Source organism: Rana temporaria, chromosome 13 (assembly GCF_905171775.1).
Source record: "Rana temporaria chromosome 13, aRanTem1.1, whole genome shotgun sequence".
NCBI lineage: Eukaryota > Metazoa > Chordata > Amphibia > Anura > Ranidae > Rana > Rana temporaria.
This window is the reverse complement of record NC_053501.1, coordinates 75,656,508-75,675,582: the sequence shown is the minus strand read 5'-3', so window position 1 is coordinate 75,675,582 and position 19,075 is coordinate 75,656,508. Positions and strand designations below refer to the sequence as shown.

Genomic DNA, 19,075 nt, shown 5'->3' with positions numbered 1-19,075 from the left:
TGGTGCAGGTTTAGGAGATATTTACGGTACCTATAGGTAAGTCTTATTATAGTTTACCTGTAGGTAAGTGGTGTGTAAGGGTTTACAACAACTTCAATAGATAGAAAGTTGAATAAATGACTGAAGGTCTGCTTTAAGGACACATAAACATAGACAGGAAATGCTTAGACCCCTTTCACAATCGGGCGTTTTTCAGGCGCTTTGGCGTTAAAAAAAAGCACCTGAAAGAAGCCTCATCTGCAATCCCAATGTGAAAGCCCGAGTGCTTTCAGAGCCCTTTCACACTGACAGCGCTTGAAAAATGCCGGTAAAGCTCCGCTAGGACCCCTTTCACACTGGGGCGTTTTTCAGGCGCTTTAGTGTGAAAGCACTCAGGCTTTCACAATGGGAGATTGCAGATGCAGCTTTTTTTTAACGCTATAGCGCCTGAAAAACGCCCCAGTGTGAAAGGGGTCTGAGCAAGCAAATTTATGGAAAGAGTAGTTTGGAATAGATTTTTAGCTGAGGTAGTGAGTCAGTCCAGAGGCGTTGCTAGGGGGGTGCGGTCCGCACCGGGTGACACCCGCTAGAGGGGTGACACCATCCCGTTTTTTTTTTGTTTTTTTTTTAGCCTGCCCTGTGCAATCCCAGCCTGCCCTGTACCACCCCAGCCTGCCCTGTATCACCCAGCCTGCCCTGTACCACCCCAAACAGCTCTATACCACCCCAGCCTGCCCTGTACCCCCCCCAAACAGCCCTGTAGGACCCCAGCCTGCCCTGTAGCACCCCAGCTTGCCCTGTACCACCCAGCCTGCCCTGTACCACCCCAGCCTGCCCTGTACCACCCCAAACTTTCCCATGCCACCCCAAATTGCCCTGTGCCACCCTAACTTGCCCTGTACCACCCCAATCAGCCCTATGCCACCATAACTTGCCCTATATCACCCCAACCTGCCCAATGCCACCCTAACTTGCCCTATGCCACCCTAACTTGCACTATACCACCCCAACCTGCCCTGTACCACCCTAACTTGCCCTATACCACCCCAACCTGCCCTATGCAACCCTAACTTGCCCTATACCACCCCAAACTACCCTATATCACCCCAACATGCCCTATACCACCCCACTACACCAACCTGCCACTATACCACTCTATACTACCCTAACCTGCCACTATACTATCATTTACAGGGGCTGGTTCGGGGTGCGCCCGTGCCCTGCCTGCTTGGTGCTGGGCAGCCTAGACAGGGGGGGGGGGTGACACTATGTTTTACCACACCGTGTGACACCAACCCTAGTGACGCCACTGGGTCAGTCAACAGGATGTGATCTTTTTTCTGATGTCATTCTATTAGGCCCCTTTCACACTGGGCACGGGAGGTGTGCTGGCGGTATAGCGGCGCTATTTTTAGCGCCACTATACCGTTGTTTTTGCCGCGATATTCGGCCGCTAGTGGTGCGGTTTTAACCCCCACTAGTGGGCGAGAAAGGGTTAAAACTGCCCGCAAACCGCTGCTACGGTATAGCCGCGCTGTCTCAGTGATTTCAATGGGCAGCAGCGGTAAACACACGGCTCCAAAGATGCGGCTAGCAGGACTTTTTGAGCGGTCCTGCTAGCGCACCGCTTCAGTGTTAAAGCCTTCGGGTTTTCAACACTGAAGACTGCAGGGCAGGGTCAACCCTGTAAATGAGAAGCTCTGCTGACCTCCATCATCCAATCATGCAGAGGTATAAATGTTTTTTTTATTTTTCTTGCAAGTGATTGGGTATTATTTGTAAATTGAAGCTTCACCTCATTTACTAAGCCTTAGACCAAATTCCTTTGCAGGGAGCAATAACTTGCAAAGTGCACTCTGCCTTTAGTAAATCAATCCCACTGTATGACCCCCAGGCCACACATTGCAGACAACATTCATTTCCTCCCTTCCTTCCCTCAGATTATAAGACACTGGCACTACAGGCTGCACGAAGCAAGCCAAAAGAATACACCTGCTGTGCGTACACCCGTTATATATCATATGATGGCGGGGGTACGCGCTTCTTACATATCACGTGATGATGGACGTGCACTTCCTACATGTCACGTGACGCTCACTGGGCGGACAGTTTCTCTTGCTCTGTCACATGATCTAATAGGAGACCGGAAGTTGCTCGTTCGGCCGTTAAGCGCTTCGGTTAGAGGGTCTCGGTACCGGTGATGGCCTCCATTCTCGAGGAATACGAGGACTCCCTGTCTCGGGCCAACCTTCCGAGCCAGACCCGGGTGCCTGGGATTCCGCTTTCCGGTAAGGCATCACAGGGACAGGGTTAGGAAGATGACAGAGACACCCCAGAGCACTGATAACACACCTCTATGGGTTGTTCGGCTTCCATGGAGGCTGGCCGAGGAATGCTCTCACCAGGCACACATAGTGCACAGCGTCATTGAATGCTAATCCCCCCTCATCACCACTATATATGCTTTTCCTAAGAAGAATTCCTGCATGTCCTATGTTAGTGACACTTCCTGCATGTCCTATGTTAGTGACACTTCCTGCATGTCCTATGTTAGTGACACTTCCTGCATGTCCTATGTTAGTGACACTTCCTGCATGTCCTAGGTTAGTGACACTTCCTGCATGTCCTAGGTTAGTGACACTTCCTGCATGTCCTATGTTAGTGACACTTCCTGCATGTCCTAGGTTAGTGACACTTCCTGCATGTCCTATGTTAGTGACACTTCCTGCATGTCCTATGTTAGTGACACTTCCTGCATGTCCTATGTTAGTGACACTGCCTGCATGTCCTATGTTAGTGACACTTCCTGCATGTCCTGTTAGTGACACTTCCTGCATGTCCTATGTTAGTGACACTTCCTGCATGTCCTAGGTTAGTGACACTTCCTGCATGTCCTATGTTAGTGACACTTCCTGCATGTCCTATGTTAGTGACACTTCCTGCATGTCCTATGTTAGTGACACTTCCTGCATGTCCTATGTTAGTGACACTTCCTGCATGTCCTATGTTAGTGACACTTCCTGCATGTCCTATGTTAGTGACACTTCCTGCATGTCCTATGTTAGTGACACTTCCTGCATGTCCTATGTTAGTGACACTTCCTGCATGTCCTAGGTTAGTGACACTTCCTGCATGTCCTATGTTAGTGACACTTCCTGCATGTCCTATGTTAGTGACACTTCCTGCATGTCCTATGTTAGTGACACTTCCTGCATGTCCTATGTTAGTGACACTTCCTGCATGTCCTATGTTAGTGACACTTCCTGCATGTCCTGTTAGTGACACTTCCTGCATGTCCTATGTTAGTGACACTTCCTGCATGTCCTATGTTAGTGACACTTCCTGCATGTCCTATGTTAGTGACACTTCCTGCATGTCCTATGTTAGTGACACTTCCTGCATGTCCTATGTTAGTGACACTTCCTGCATGTCCTATGTTAGTGACACTTCCTGCATGTCCTATGTTAGTGACACTTCCTGCATGTCCTATGTTAGTGACACTTCCTGCATGTCCTATGTTAGTGACACTTCCTGCATGTCCTATGTTAGTGACACTTCCTGCATGTCCTATGTTAGTGACACTTCCTGCATGTCCTATGTTAGTGACACTTCCTGCATGTCCTATGTTAGTGACACTTCCTGCAAGTAGTGTAGTGTTATAAACAACAGTAGACAGTTTTTGACAAGTCTTTTATTAATATCTCCTTCTCCAGTCTTCCTCCTTCGTTCTTCTCCTTCTCCCCCTGCTTCTTCTTCCGCTCTTCTTCTTTCTTCTGCCGCCGACAGCCCTCCTCCGATGCTGCGTCCCGCTGATCTGCCAGCGCCGATGTCCTGCATTTCTTAAATAACGATGGGGGCGTGGTAATTAGAGTATGTCACACGGAGACCACGCCCCTTATGACGTCGCATGCCCATCATGCCCCGGGTGGTGATGTCACAAGGGGGTGTGGCCTCCGTGTGACTCAATCCGATTGCCGTGCCTCATTGTTGTTTAAGAAATGCAGGACATCAGCGCCGACGGATCAGCGGGATGCAGAGTTGGAGGAGGGTTGTCGGCGGCAGAGGAAGAAAGAAGAACGGAAGACGAAGCAAGGGGAGAAGGAGAAGAATGAAGGAAGAAGATGAAGGACTGGGGAAGAAGAAGATATTAATAAAAGACTTGTCAAAAACTGTCTACTGTTGTTCTTAACACTACGCTACTTTTTTTTGTGTATGGGTAGGGGTACAATGTACCCCATACTCGTTCACATGGGGGGGGGCCCCCCTTGTTCCAGATTCCGATAAGCCCCCTGCCCACAGACCCCGACAACCACTGGGCAAGGGTTGTCAGGAAGAGGCCCTTGTCCTCATCAACATGGGGGAAAAGGTGTTTTGGGGTGGGGAGGGCGCAGAGCCCATCCCCCCATGTTGAGGGCATGCGGCCTGGTATGGTTCAGGAGGGAGGGGGCGCTCGCTCGTCCCCTCCCTTTCCTGACCTGCTGGGCTGCATGCTCGGATAAGGGTCTGGTTTGGATTTTGGGTTTACCCCCACGCCTTTTTTATTTTTTTGGTTTGGGGGTCCCCTCTGAATCCATAAGTAGACCCAAAGACCTGGGGCGACCTCACACTGTTAATTGCTGGCAAAAATAAATAAATACTTTTTTTTTTTTACATTCAGCCGGGAGGCCGCTGACAGCTGTTGACTCATCGGTTGTTAAAGCGGAGGTTCACCCTAAAAGAATTATATACCATCCCGTCCAGCATACGCTGTATTTACCGTTTGATCCCTCAGTTTCTTTTCAGACTCCCGCGGGAAGTAGGCGTTCCTATGAAGAGGGGAACGTGATTGACGTCTGGCTATGGCGCGTCACGCGTTCCGAAAATAGCCGTAATAGGACTCCGCTGTATACGGCGCCTGCGCAGTCAGCTCCTACTCCGTGCGCAGGCGCTGTATAGCGCCGTGAAGAGCCGAGACCTAGTCTGGCTATTTTTGGAACGCGTGACGCTCCATAGCCGGACGTCAATCATGTTCCCTTCTTCATAGGAACACCTACTCCCCGCAGGAGTCTGAAAAGAAACTGAAGGATTAAACGGTAAATACAGTGCAAAAAAAAAAGCATACTGTAGCTAACGCAAGTATGCTGGATGGGATGGTACATAGAAGTTTTTAGGGTGAACCTCCGCTTTAAGAACGCGTCGGCCGGCTTCCCAGCCCCCTCCTTAGCAACCAGCTAGATATAGTGTAAAAAAAACAAAAAGGAAATGCAAATCGCAGTAAAAACGTGGCAAGCACCGCAAAAAGCACTGCATAAAGGCTCAAAAGCAACACGCATATATGTGAATCGAGCTTAACAGGCACTGCCATGATGGTTCTGAAATAACAGGTGCTCTTTAAATGTAAGGACTCATTCTTGCTGGTAGTTGGAATCTTTTATATTTGCAAACAAAATGAAGGTTTCCTATTTAGAATAATAATCTGTCGGGTTAGTAAAACGGCAATATCGAAACTGATTCAATCATACAGTTTGTAGTGTACATAGATTTGCAAAACAATAGAATAAAGTAATATTCCTGAACTTTGTTTTATCTCATGGTTACTGTGCAATTGTGTGAATGCATCAATGCAGTGCATGTTATCTCAGCTGGAAGAGCTTGGATTCATTGAACAAGTTTACCAAAAATTTAAATATGGCAGAATATTTTTTTTTTTAAATTTATCATTGATTTATATCCACCCTGCAATTACATTTAAAGGGTCACTAAAGGAATTTTTTTTTTTAGCTAAATAGCTTCCTTTACCTTGCTGCAGTCCTGGTTTCATGTCCTCATTGTTCGTTTTTGCTTTGATGTTGCTGTAAATCCTCTCTGTTCTGGACACTTCCTGGTTGCCTGTTTCCTGATAACCACAGTACTGGGAGATTTCTCACGGTGGTCACTAATCAAGGAGCTGTGTGTAAAACGAAACTGGATTGGTGCTGAGGAGTTTTAGACAAAGTATCACTGCTCTCTATTGGCTGACTGCCCTCTAGTGGCTCTCTGTACATCAGAGAACCAGCAAACAACAGCAAAAACGAAACTACACTGCAGGCACATTATATGATTGTTTTTTTATCAATTTGTAATCATTTTTAAAAGGAATCAGTTAACTATTATGTCTCTATGCCCTGTAAACAGTCATTTCAGCTAAAATTTTTTTTTCCTTTAGTGACCCTTTAAAGTAAACTTTCACAAGTATTGTGCATTATATATAAAAAGTAGGGCTGCGGAAATTAACGATTAATTGGTCGATTAATCGTTAATTTCTTTGGTCGATTAAAATTATTTTGATCGATGACGATCCGCGGAGTGAGCTCCGCGGTCTCGCCCATAGGAAAGGCCGCGGCTTCGGCCTAGCTCCGGAGCCGCGGCGCGCTGACGTCATCATCACCTGCCCGCCTGCTTGTATCTTCTTCCCTTGCGCACGTGTGTCCATCGGCTACTCTGCAGATGGGTCTGCCTGCCTGATAGTCAGGTAAGAAAGGACAACCATCTGTGTGTGGTAACATTATGGGGCAGATTTATATATTCCTGGAGTATGGGGACAGATGTGTATATTAAAGCATGGGGGCAGATGCTGTAATGTAAACATCTGCCCCCATACTGTAATGTACACATCTGCCCCCATACTGTAATGTACACATCTGCCCCCATGCTGTAATGTACACATCTGCCCCCATGCTGTAATGTACACATCTGCCCCCATACTGTAATGTACACATCTGCCCCCATGCTGTAATGTACACATCTGCCCCCATGCTGTAATATACACATCTGCCCCCATACTGCAAGAATATACACATCTGCCCCCATGCTGTAATGTACACATGGGGGCAGATGTGTATATTCTTGCAGTATGGGAGGCAGATGTGTATATTAAAGCATGGGGGCAGATGTGTATATTACAGCATGGAGGCAGATGCTGTAATGTACACATCTGCCCCCATGCTGTAATGTACACATCTGCCCCCATGCTGTAATGTACACATCTGCCCCCATGCTGTAATGTACACATCTGCCCCCATGCTGTAATATACACATCTGCCCCCATACTGCAAGAATATACACATCTGCCCCCATGCTGTAATCTACACATGGGGGCAGATGTGTATATTCTTGCAGTATGGGAGGCAGATGTGTATATTAAAGCATGGGGGCAGATGTGTATATTACAGCATGGAGGCAGATGCTGTAATGTACACATCTGCCCCCATACTGTAATGTACACATCTGCCCCATGCTGTAATGTACACATCTGCCCCATGCTGTAATGTACACATCTGCCCCATGCTGTAATGTACACATCTGCCCCATGCTGTAATGTACACATCTGCCCCATGCTGTAATGTACACATCTGCCCCCATGCTGTAATATACACATCTGCCCCCAAACTGCAAGAATATACACATCTGCCCCCAAACTGCAAGAATATACACATCTGCCCCATGCTGTAATGTACACATCTGCCCCATGCTGTAATGTACACATCTGCCCCATGCTGTAATGTACACATCTGCCCCATGCTGTAATGTACACATCTGCCCCCATGCTGTAATGTACACATCTGCCCCATGCTGTAATGTACACATCTGCCCCCATGCTGTAATATACACATCTGCCCCCATGCTGTAATATACACATCTGCCCCCATGCTGTAATATACACATCTGCCCCCATGCTGTAATATACACATCTGCCCCATGCTGTAATGTACACATCTGCCCCCATGCTGTAATATACACATCTGCCCCCAAACTGCAAGAACTGCCCCCAAACTGCAACTCTGCATTAGCCACTGGTAAATGTGGTGGGGGCAGTATGGGGGGCAGATGTGTATATTCTTGCAGTATGGGGGCAGATGTGTATATTACAGCATGGGGTCAGATGTGTACATTACAGCATGGGGGCAGATGTGTATATTACAGCATGGGGGCAGATGCTGTAATATACACATCTGCCCCCATACTGCAAGAATATACACATCTGCCCCCATACTGCCCCCACCACATTTACCAGTGGCTAATGCAGAGTTGCAATGCAAGGAGATCAGCTAAAAGTAGTTGTATCTGTATGTGCGTTAATTAATCGAAATTAGTCGATTAATCGATTAAAAAAAAAAACGATTAATCGAACACAAAAATTTTAATCAGTCACAGCCCTAATAAAAAGATCATATCCATGGGGGGGCTGTCTCAGCTTTTACTACCCTTTAAAATCTCCATAGGCGACGTTTAAAAAAAAAATCTACAGGTTGCATGTTTTGAGTTACAGAGGAGGTCTAGGACTAGAATTATTTATAATGATGTTTGAATGATTTTTTTATTTATTACTTTCACAGTATAAATTAACCCCTTTTTAGTAGCCATTATCTGCTCTTTTTGTACTATAAAGGCCTAATTTTCGTTTTTTTAACCCCATTATGACGATACAAAAAGAAGCATGCTGTGGCTACTAAACGTCTTGGGCCTGGCTCACACCTATGCGTGTGTTGGGGCTTTTTGCAGAAACACTACAGTTCATTTAACATGATTTCCTATGGGACATGTCTACATCTATGCTTTTTTTCAGCTGCTGTGTATTTGGAAAGGGTCAGACTTTTTCAACGCAAAACAGTGTTTTTTTGGGTTTAATAGACTTCAATGCAGAAGCTGCAGAAAAGCATGAAGTGGCTTTTTTCATCAATTTGCATTTTTTTTATTTGCCCAACATCAAATTGGCAAAAAAAAATGCATGTGTAAAAACTAGGGTTACACTGGTGCCAATACTGAGAATTTGACCGAGTGCTTGTACTCGGACAAATGCTCCAATGCTCGATCCGATACCTGGGCAGTCAGGGGTGATCGGTGGAGGAGTTACAAGCACTGGTCCCCCTGTATAGATTTCAATGAAGCAGCTGACAGTCGCTTCTCCTTCTCTCCCTCCCTAAAGGCTTTGAGCTGCTTTATTGAAATCTATACTGGGAGATCGGTGCTTGTAACTCCTCCAACCTCTGCGCCGATCACCCCTGACTGTCCCCATATCCCCCTTCCGTGCTCTGCTCCTGTCCACCTCCGTGTCGTCCCCGCCCCCTTTTGTCCTCGATCTGTTAGGAGGGAGAGTGGAGGAAAGAGCCGGTAAATCTGTCATTTACCAGCTCCTTTCTTTTCCGAATAGACAGAGTAAGTGATCACTCACTCTCTCCATTTATAACTGAGCATTGTAAACTGAGTTTACAGTGCTTCAGTTTATGAATAGAGAGGAGCCTCTGTCTCTTGTCCATTCATCTCCAGTGCAGCGGAGGCTGCTGGGGAATCTGTGTCCTCAGTCCCTTTCCTTGTCTCAAAAGGGAGATGTCAAGGGTTAAGTTCTCACTGTCTGTGACCCCCTACCATCTCTTGGCAATGACATCACTCCAATTCTGGCTTCTGAGATGACCCTTCGCCGAGTAGCCAATAAGAAATGACCACATTACACAAGCAGTGATGTGGACACCCAAAGAACCCACCAGAAGGAAACATAAAAGGAGTGAAGGATCGGAACCCCAAATTTGCCTGAAATAGGATATTTTAGATGGTGTTTTTTTTTTTCCATTACAGCTAGGGGTGCAATGGATCCTCATTGATCCGTACGGATCAACACCATCGGGTCGGCACACAATGTGATCCGCGGTCCTCCCAATCCTGCATCAGCCATAAGAAAGGCCGCTGTCTCGTCACATTCGTCTCCCCATCACAGATTGCTCCGGAAGTGACGTTTCGTCGCCGCCATCTTGCTACACTCCACACTCCTGCACAATAATAAGAGAGTGAGAATGGGGCAAGCGGACATCTTGTTAAACCCACCAGAGTTTTAGATTTGACAGTTATTTTCAACACAAAACAGAACTTATATGCTTAAATACAGTGGGGCAGATCCACAGAGATCTGCACCCGGGCACCGTATCAGAGATACGCTACGCCGCCGTACCTTACCTGGCTTTAGTTCGAATCCAGGAAGATTTCGCGCCGTAAGTTACGGCGGCATAGTCTATCTCTGGCGGCGGAATTCAAATCGGCGATTAGGGGGCGTGTTTCATTTAAATTAAGCGCGTCCCCGTGCCGATTGAACTGCGCATGCGCCGTCCCGAAATTTCCCGCCGCGCATTGCGCTAAATGACGTCACTAGGACGTCATTTTTTTTACTTAGACGTGAATTATGTACATTCCGATTTCACGGACGACTTGCGCAAAAAAAATAAAAAAATAAAAATTAAACGCGGGAACGACGGCCATACTTAACATGGCAAATCTAACTATAAGCCGACTAGAGACGACGTAAGGGAATGCGACGGCCGCGCGTACTTTCGTGGATCGACGGAAATGGCTAATTTGCATACCCAATGTGGAAAACGACGCAAACTCCCACCCAGCGGACGCCAAAGTATTGCATCTACGATCCGAAGGCGTACGAAGCCGTACGCCTGTCGGATCTAACCCAGATGCCGTCGTATCTTGGTTTGAGGATTCAAACTAAAGATACAACGCGGGAAATTTTAAAGTACGCCGGCGTATCAGTAGATACGCCGGCGTACTCTCTCTGTGGATCTGCCCTAGTATTTTTAAATCCGACGGACTGTTTACGTGTTAAGTGTGAAGAAATAGCTGTTTCTCTTCATGTCCTTTCCAGACTAACTCCTTAGTGATAGGGTCAGTGTTTATTATAACCACCTGACCAGCCCTCTGTGTTCTAATAAGGCGTCTGCATCCCTTTAGTAGACAAATCTCAATGAGTATCAAATGAAATTCCTTATGTATGGGGTGCCTAAATTTTACTTTGTATCTTAGTGCAGATCCAGAAAGTCAAAGGTCCCTATTTGCCTACTTGTTGCAGATCACTGATTTGAAGCTGGAACAAACTTTTGTGATATGAACAAATATGAAAAAATGATCCGATCCGTGACTCTGAGTTTTTTGATCCGCTGCACCCCTAATTACAGCGATCAGCTAGTAGGTAGTGGGAGGGATGAGATGGTTTTGTGGAATTTAACTGTATCTTTTATTTGAAATGGCTCTCCAGGGGGGGGGTTATGCCACAGTGTACTAATATGCACAGCATATAAGCACAATATGGCAGACTTGCCTATGAACGATCCCTGCCAGTGCTCCAGCTGGTCCCAAGCGCTTCCTTCTTCTTGGTCTTCCTTCTGGGTTTCTTGTGTTGGGTTGCTTGAATGGCCAGGTGGAAATATCCCCTCTTTGCATTCAGATGGGAGTCACATCACAGCACCAAAGCACACCGTAAGTGTACTCTGAGCAGCAATTTTTTTTTTTATTTGAGTGTAATTCCACTGTTGGAAGCAGTCTTAATATTTTTTTTTTTTTTATCACGTGGCTTGAGTTCCACTTTTAGTTATTTCTATGATTACAATTTGTATTGTTGGATGTGGTGTTTCCAATAGAAATTGCCAAATGTTAGTCACTCTTATGAATTTTTGTGCCTTCTTTGTGTAGTTTCTGAGATTGTCATGTACTGTGTTGATAATGTGTTTAACTGCTTTCAGGCTATGTTAATGCACGCCTAGAAAAGGAAACTCCAATATTCAACAAGCAAAGGATCGATTTCACCCCTCCAGAGAATATCAACAGCTTGGTGGTGTGCAGTAATCAGCTGTGCATGAGCCTGGGAAAGGACGCCCTTCTCAGGTATGTAGAGAGTGTTCAGTGGTGTTAGTCGTCTGTTGCTGTCTCATCTTTCTCATGTTCATGTTTGATTTAAAAAAATCCTGACATTATCCTAAACAAGGAAATCCGCTTGTGTCCTAGAGGGGAAAAAAAGGGCTTTCTGGCAGACAGGGCCAGGTCTTCGCTCTATTGAAGAGCTCCAGGCAGGTATGGTTCCAGCAGTGAAACTTTCAGATAACAACCTTTCTGGTAGCAGTTCGAAAGGCGCAACTTGAAGTTCACATTAACTACTGTCTGAAAGTCAATAGACAAAGTGGTTGTAAACCCTATTCATAAAATGTTTAACTTATGCACATGCATCTGTAGTGTTTACTTGTCTCTATCCAAAGCTCTAAGTGCCATTTCTGTTATCATCAGAGTCACTTCTAACAAGGTCTCTGACACATGAGATAACGGTAGCTGAAAATTTGTGTCGGGAGAGAGATTAGCAGGTAGCTTGTCTATTCAGACTACAGCTCTGCATGTTCCTTTGTTCCTCTGCCTATGTGAAGAGGGAGGGGGTTTATTCTTTTCCTCCAATCAGTAAGTGCAGACTCCCCACCCGCTGCTAAAAAGGTAAGGTAACACGATCTGCACTTTTCAAAGGGTGTAGAAAAGCTAAGACTGCAGATATAGTAAAACTTATGAAGAGGATTTGTTTCATCTCTGTGTATCATCTGAGGCCATTCACTTCACTGGGTATAGAAGAGGGTTTACAATCACTTTAGCCCCTTGACGACTGCCCCACATACATTTAGTTTGGGCCTTCAGGACCCACCGATCGTTCCCGACAGAGGCAGAACAGCGGCCTGCCTATGTTAAGGCAGATCGCTGTTCTGTTAGTAGGGAAGACCTCTGTGAGATCCTTTGTTTCTACTAAGCAGAAACACGGATCTCTGTCTTCCCAGATTTAAAGCGCCCCCACACAGTTGGCACTCCCTATAAACACGTTTAACCCTTTGATCACCCCTGATGATAACCCCTTCGCAGTGTCATTAGTACAGTGACGGTGCATATTTTTACGCTTATTTTATTTTTATTTTTTACCTAATGAAATTATTTTTTTTTTTTTTTTTTATAGCAGAATGTAATTTTTTTTTTTTTTTTATAAATATATACCAAAACAACTAATCGATTGATCAATTATGAAATTAATAGATTACTATTTTCATAAATGATCGGCCAGGAACATAATGGGGTTAAAAAAAATAAAATTCGCCCTTTATAGTACAAAAAGAGCAAATGATCGCTACTGTAAATACTTTCATTGTTCCACGGTAAAAAAAATGAACCCTTTACAGTAGCGATTATTTGCTCTTTTTGTACTATAAAGTGCTAATTTTAGTTATGTTACTAAACGTCTTAGGCCTGGTTTACACCCATGCGTTTTTGCATGAACCAACTACAGTACATTTACCATGGGTTCCTATGGGACACGTTCACATCTATGATTTTTTTTTTTCAGCTGCTGCGTATTTGGAAAAGATCGCAGACTTTTTTCAATGCAAAACTGTACTTTTTTTGGTTCTATATACTTCAATGGAGAAGCTGCAGAAAAACATGTAATGTGTTTTTTGCAGCAATTTGTGTTTTTTTTAAAAAGCAAACTGCATAGGTTTATACTGAGTCTTATGCTGGCCCTACGGATCAATTTTCAGACGAGAAATCTTTGTACATTCGCTGAATGAAAGAATGTTGTTTGAATTTTTCACTTGCTTTTAACATTGTTTTAAAATGAATGTAACTTCTGAACGAAAACCACATAAAATGTCTGAAAATTATTTTTCTATTATTTCTAATAATTATATCTGATGATATTTACCAGATTCACCCTCCTAATAGTATATCCAGTATTTTAAATCGGTCTGTTATTCTCAGAGTGGATTGGAGATTTTGCTCCCTAACCATATAGTTGGTTATTTAAATTTTTTGAATAAATTGCCTTTTTTTTTTTTTTTTTTTTTTTTTTTTTACTTTACATATTAACAAAATTATACAACACACTTGATCGAAACAATAATCGGCCAACTAATCGATTATGAAAATAATTGTTGGTTGAGTTGCAGCCTGTGTGTATGTATGTAATATATATATATTTTATTAATAATAATATTATTTTCTTTTTTTGGTGGTATTTGATCACCTCTGCAACAATTTTTTGCGTTATAAACAAAAAAAGCTCTGTTTTTAGTTAACCACTTCTTGCCCGCCCGACGTCCTATGACGTTGTCGACTTTGAGTTATATCATCTTTTAGAGCTGGCGATTTCCCTTCATCGTAAGAAAAATCATAGTGACTTTTCAGCCACTTGATCGTTTTACAGGGGGTAGGAGCAGAAAAAATACCACTGCCTCGGCTAGGAAGCTGAGATTTTATATATTTCTCCTTTTTCTTTATTTCAGACTTCCCAGCCTAGAGGTGAGATGTAAACTCACTGTAAAGAGGACCTGTCATGCCATATTCCTAAAAAAAATGATCACCATTTTATCCCCTTTAGTCTCTGTTTAAAAAAAATATATATAGAGAATGTTTGGGGATTCTGAGAAATCATGATTTTTGGCAGAGGACTAGAAGCTGCTCCTGCTTGTGTTTCTCTGCAGACAGGCTGGGAAAGAGGTGGGTCATTTGACAGCTGTATATCGATTGGGTAAAAAGGATACTTGGATGTTTTTGTTTTGATAAAATACTTACATATTAATTACCACCATCCATTTAGATATTTTGGTAAAAAGGGCTGACTGGAGCAAAGGAATGGCATTTTAATGCTGGGAGACGGCAGAGGTATGCTCTAACATGATGTTTTTTTTCATTTAGGATTGATTTAGTAAAAGCAGACCAGCCAAACCAAGCAGACCTGGGTCGGAAAGATGACTCCAAAGTCTATAAGATGTTTTTGGATCCCACAGGTGCTTTTTATTCACTTTCAATTATTTTTATTGAAATCTACAGAGAATTATATAGTTGCATATCCAACAGTTATTAACGTGATAAAAAGATTAAATACAAAACCACATGTTTGTCTACATTTATAATGGGCTCATAAAGCAACAGGCGTGAATGTGGAGGAATAGATCCACAGGAAGGATTCTTCATTCTCAAATCTGTGTGGGGGAGGGGAATTACAGACCCCATCTATCAAAGCTAGTCTTTCCAAACATGATTGGGGGGGTTCAGTATAGCAACTCTGTAATTGGTTGCAGAGAAGAAATTAGGAAATATAGTTGAAGAAAGGGGGTCGAAAGTGGTAAGAGGGGGGGAAGAAAAGAGTCTCCGAAGCCTCCTATTTGTGTCTTTCCAGATTAGAGTCCTTTAGACCTTGTTCAGACATGCAGCAAGAACAACAACTGTTTTGAAAAACGTTTTACTCAGAGGAGAGGAGTTTGACAAGGGGTGAGGCGATATGTCTGATTTAACATTTTAAATGCACTACAATGACAATCTTGTGAATTGCATGTGGGTACAGCACAGCCCCATAGACCTGCATCATTCAGCAGTGGTGGTAACACCCCCGCTCAAAGCAACATGCTGTGTAATTTTTGCTGTGAGCTACAGCATCGCGACTGCAGCATGTATATAACCTGGGTGGCTGCATGTCAGCGTTCAGGTGGCCGTTTGGGAGAGCCCAGCTGCTTAGTTTTACCACTCCCTGCCCACATGTGTGAATAAGAATGAAACTTTTTCAGGCAAAAGCGAAGCATGAGTAAAAAAAGATCCATGAATTCTATACAGTGAGACATTGCGGTTGATTTATTAAAGGAAAATATAATGTGCACTTGCTCCAGGGCTTGGTAAATGAGGTAAAGCTTCACTTTGCAACCTCCATAAAACTGTAAAAATGGCTTTTTCCAAGCCTTAGCAAAAGTTTGGCTGCTGGAAACATATACAGCATGGCTATTTTTAATTGGGGTTTAAAGTGGTTGTAAACCCTTACACTACAAGGTTTAGGAGATATTTGCAAAAGAAAGGCACCGATGTCTGCGGCGCATGCGCCGTAGACAGCAGCACACAGGCAATCATGGCGTTAGTGGCGGCGCGGGAGTGACGTCATCGCGGCTCTGGCCAGTCACCGTGCCGGGGCTGCGATATGCGGAAGTCACTCTTGACGAGATGCCGCCGACGGAGGACAACAAGCACCGCTGCGGGGGCTTCGATCTCAGGTAAAAACTCAGGTAAAAGCTATGCATACTAGCTCATTACGCCTTTGTCTTGCAGGGTGCTTTTCCTTTGCGAAAGGCAAATCCACTTGGAAGTGCAGTCGTTGTAGATTTGAGGGGGACATGCAAGGAAAATAAAAAACAGCATTTTAGCTTGCACATGATTGGATGATAAAATACGCAGCTTCCCCCTCATTTCAAAACTACCCCTCAGATTTACATTGACAGCACTTACAAGTGCACTTGTAGTGCAAAGTGGATTTTACTTTCGCAATTAACCCCCAGCGTGTCGCTGTTTGAAAATAAGGGGAAAGGCCTAAGGCTCCGTTGCTTCTACAGAAGTTTTGTGTTCTGCTTGTAGAAGCTATGCAATGTTATCCTATGGGGTTGATTTACTAACGGAAAATCCACTTTACACTACAAGCGCACTGCAAGTGCAGTCGCTGTAGATCTGAGGAGAAGCTCTGCTGATTTTATTATCCAATCCTGTACAAGCTAAAATGCTGTTTTTTATTTTCCCTGCATGTCCCCCTCCGATCTACAGTGACTGAATTTCCAAGTGCACTTGTATTGAGAAGTGGGTTTGCATTTAGTAAATAAACCCCAATGTGTCCATACACATTAGGAAGATTACAGGCATATTTTGAGCTCAACATTTAGAGGCAGAAAAAAAAAAACCTTCTGGTTTGTGTTTCTGATTGGAGCTTTCTGGCAGAAAAAAAATGTAAAATCTCCTAAACTCGTCTAAACTTTGTACAAAAAATGCTCTATATGAGCGTTTTTTTTACTGCCAAGAGAACAGACTTTTTTTTATTTTATTTTTTCCCGGTGTGCATGGAGCCTAAACATAGAAAACTAAGAATTGGTAAACTTCAATATAACATTTTTGGTTTGGGCTTAAATACCACTTCAAAGTTTTTGATTTGAAGTTTTCAACGAGAGGGTAGAATACTTAATTCGTTTTTTCTTATCTTGTAGCCCATTGAGTCACATTCAACCGGATTTGTTCTATAATTCTACAATTCAAAGCTTGGTCTAGCTAGTGTCTTGTACAGCTCTTTAACTGGTCAATGGGGGCACCCAGATAGGATTTGTTCCTAACACTTAAATCTGAATAAGCTGCTTAGGTAAGCAGCAAAACGTCTTCAAAATGATAGAATCAAGTCATGTGGAACGTGACAAACTACTACTAGCAATGCCATGACCTGGGTTGATAAGAACCTTCACATATTATTTTCAATTGTCTTCCCTTTTTTTTTTTTTAGTAACCCCATTGCATGCAGGCTACAGATAAGACTACTGTGCTCTGAGAGAAATCATAGTTTGTCTTTATTTTTCATTATTCCAACACATCCCCACACAGTTCGGCAGTCAGGAATGCTGACACTCCCTGAGAAGAGAAGAGCACTTGGAATGCAGAAGCATCTACTGTAGAATACAGCTAACTTTATGAATCATTGTAACTATATAGAAGGAAGAACAAAGTGTAGTCCCATTGACCTGTGTGCGGTATACCTTACCATTGTGCTGGTCGCTGTACAAATGTTCTTGTTTATAGATTGGCAAATGTATCCCTGTACACCTTTTTAAGGTGACATCTGTCTGTCTTAGTTTTAGTTCATGGCAGTGTTGATGAAATTGTACCGTTTTTTTTTTGACAATCCTGGATCTCATTTTATAATCCTTCTTTTTTTTATTTTAGGGTCCCATCTTCTGATTGCTTTGAACACTAGTGAGTGCCTATATCTCAATCGAAATGTCCAGAAAGCACGTTTTCTTTCTCGATGGAAGGGCCATATAATTGAAAGCATTGGGTGGAACAAGTTTCTAGGTAATGAGACGTCCACAGGTCCTATTCTGGTGGGCACTGCACAGGGTCAAATCTATGAGGCGGAAATCTTGATAAGTGAAAGTAGTCTTTTTGGCACCAACCCTGACCAGTACTTTAGATACCTTCACACCCTGGAGGAGGAAACTGGTCCTGCACCAGTTTGCTGCCTTGAAATTAACAGAGGATATGAAAACCGTTTCTGTGCCATTGCAACAACTCGAAAAAGACTTTTCCAGTTTGCTGCTAAAATAACTGAAGGTAATGAACAACATGGGTTTGCACCCCTTTTTAGTCAGCCCGCCGATGACCTACCAAGTATCCAGGAGTTTCCAGGTAACCTTGGCTACAGTGAAATAGCTTTCTATACTCCAAAACTCCGCACCTACCCAACCTCTTTTGCTTGGATGATGGGAAATGGAGTGCTTTATGGTACGTTGGACTTCTCTCGTCCCGATTCGGTGCTGACAGGTGTTCAGGTTTGGGAGTACCCATCCAGCGTTGACAAACCAATGTCTATTGTGCTCACACAGTTTCATTTCTTACTCTTGCTGCCTGACAGAATTAAAGCTATTTGTACTTTAAATGGGCAGGTTGTGTTTGAAGATGTGTTTACAGAGAAGTTTGGCCCACTGAAAAGGATGATGAAAGATCCTGTTATAGGGCAAATTTGGATTTATACAGAAAGGGCAGTCTTTCGATATCATGTGGAACGTGAGTCGAGAGATGTTTGGAAGATGTACATGAACATGGGCAAGTTCGACTTGGCTAAAGAGTTTTGCAAGGATCGTCCTGAATGCATGGACATGGTTTTGGCTAAGGAAGCTGAACATTGCTTTAATAATAAGAAATACAAAGAGAGTGCAAAATGTTATGCTCTCACTCAGAATTACTTTGAAGAAATAGCACTTAAATTTATTGAAGCAAAACAAGAAGACGCACTAATGGAATTTCTCTTGAAAAAGCTATCCAACTTGAAACCTTCAGAGAAGATACAAATTACTTTACTAACTACTTGGTTGACTGAGTTGTATCTAAATTGCCTTGGAACCTTAGAAAGTGACACATCAAAAAGAAGCTTGTATCTAAAAACCCGGGATGAATTCAGGGGTTTTCTTAGCAGTCCTCGAAATAAAGAATGCCTCTTTAATAACCGTGCTTCTATACATGACCTTCTGGCCAGCCACGGTGACACAGAAAACATGGTATATTTTGCCGTTTTAATACAAGACTATGAACGAGTTGTAGCTCATCACTGCCAACATGATGATTATGATGAAGCTCTTCAAGTTCTAACAAAGCATAGAGATGAAAAGCTTTTCTACAAGTTTTCACCAGTCTTAATGCAGCATATACCTATGAAGGTTGTTGACTCTTGGATCATGATGGGCAAAAGACTGGATCCAAAGAATCTTATCCC

The 19,075-nt window shown here is 43.5% G+C and overlaps 1 protein-coding gene across 1 annotated transcript in view; it reads left to right on the top strand.

Moving 5' to 3' along the window:
- The first annotated feature begins 2,081 nt into the window (after positions 1-2,081).
- The window catches only part of VPS18 (VPS18 core subunit of CORVET and HOPS complexes), a 34,402-nt gene continuing 17,408 nt past the window's right edge, over positions 2,082-19,075 (top strand). The window contains exons 1-4 of the mRNA XM_040333465.1: positions 2,082-2,267; positions 11,514-11,655; positions 14,488-14,579; positions 17,530-19,075. The exon at positions 17,530-19,075 is cut by the window's right edge and continues 310 nt beyond it. Coding sequence (XP_040189399.1) covers positions 2,180-2,267; positions 11,514-11,655; positions 14,488-14,579; positions 17,530-19,075 — 1,868 coding nt within the window. The 5' untranslated portion in view covers positions 2,082-2,179. The remainder of the gene's footprint in view (positions 2,268-11,513; positions 11,656-14,487; positions 14,580-17,529) is intronic.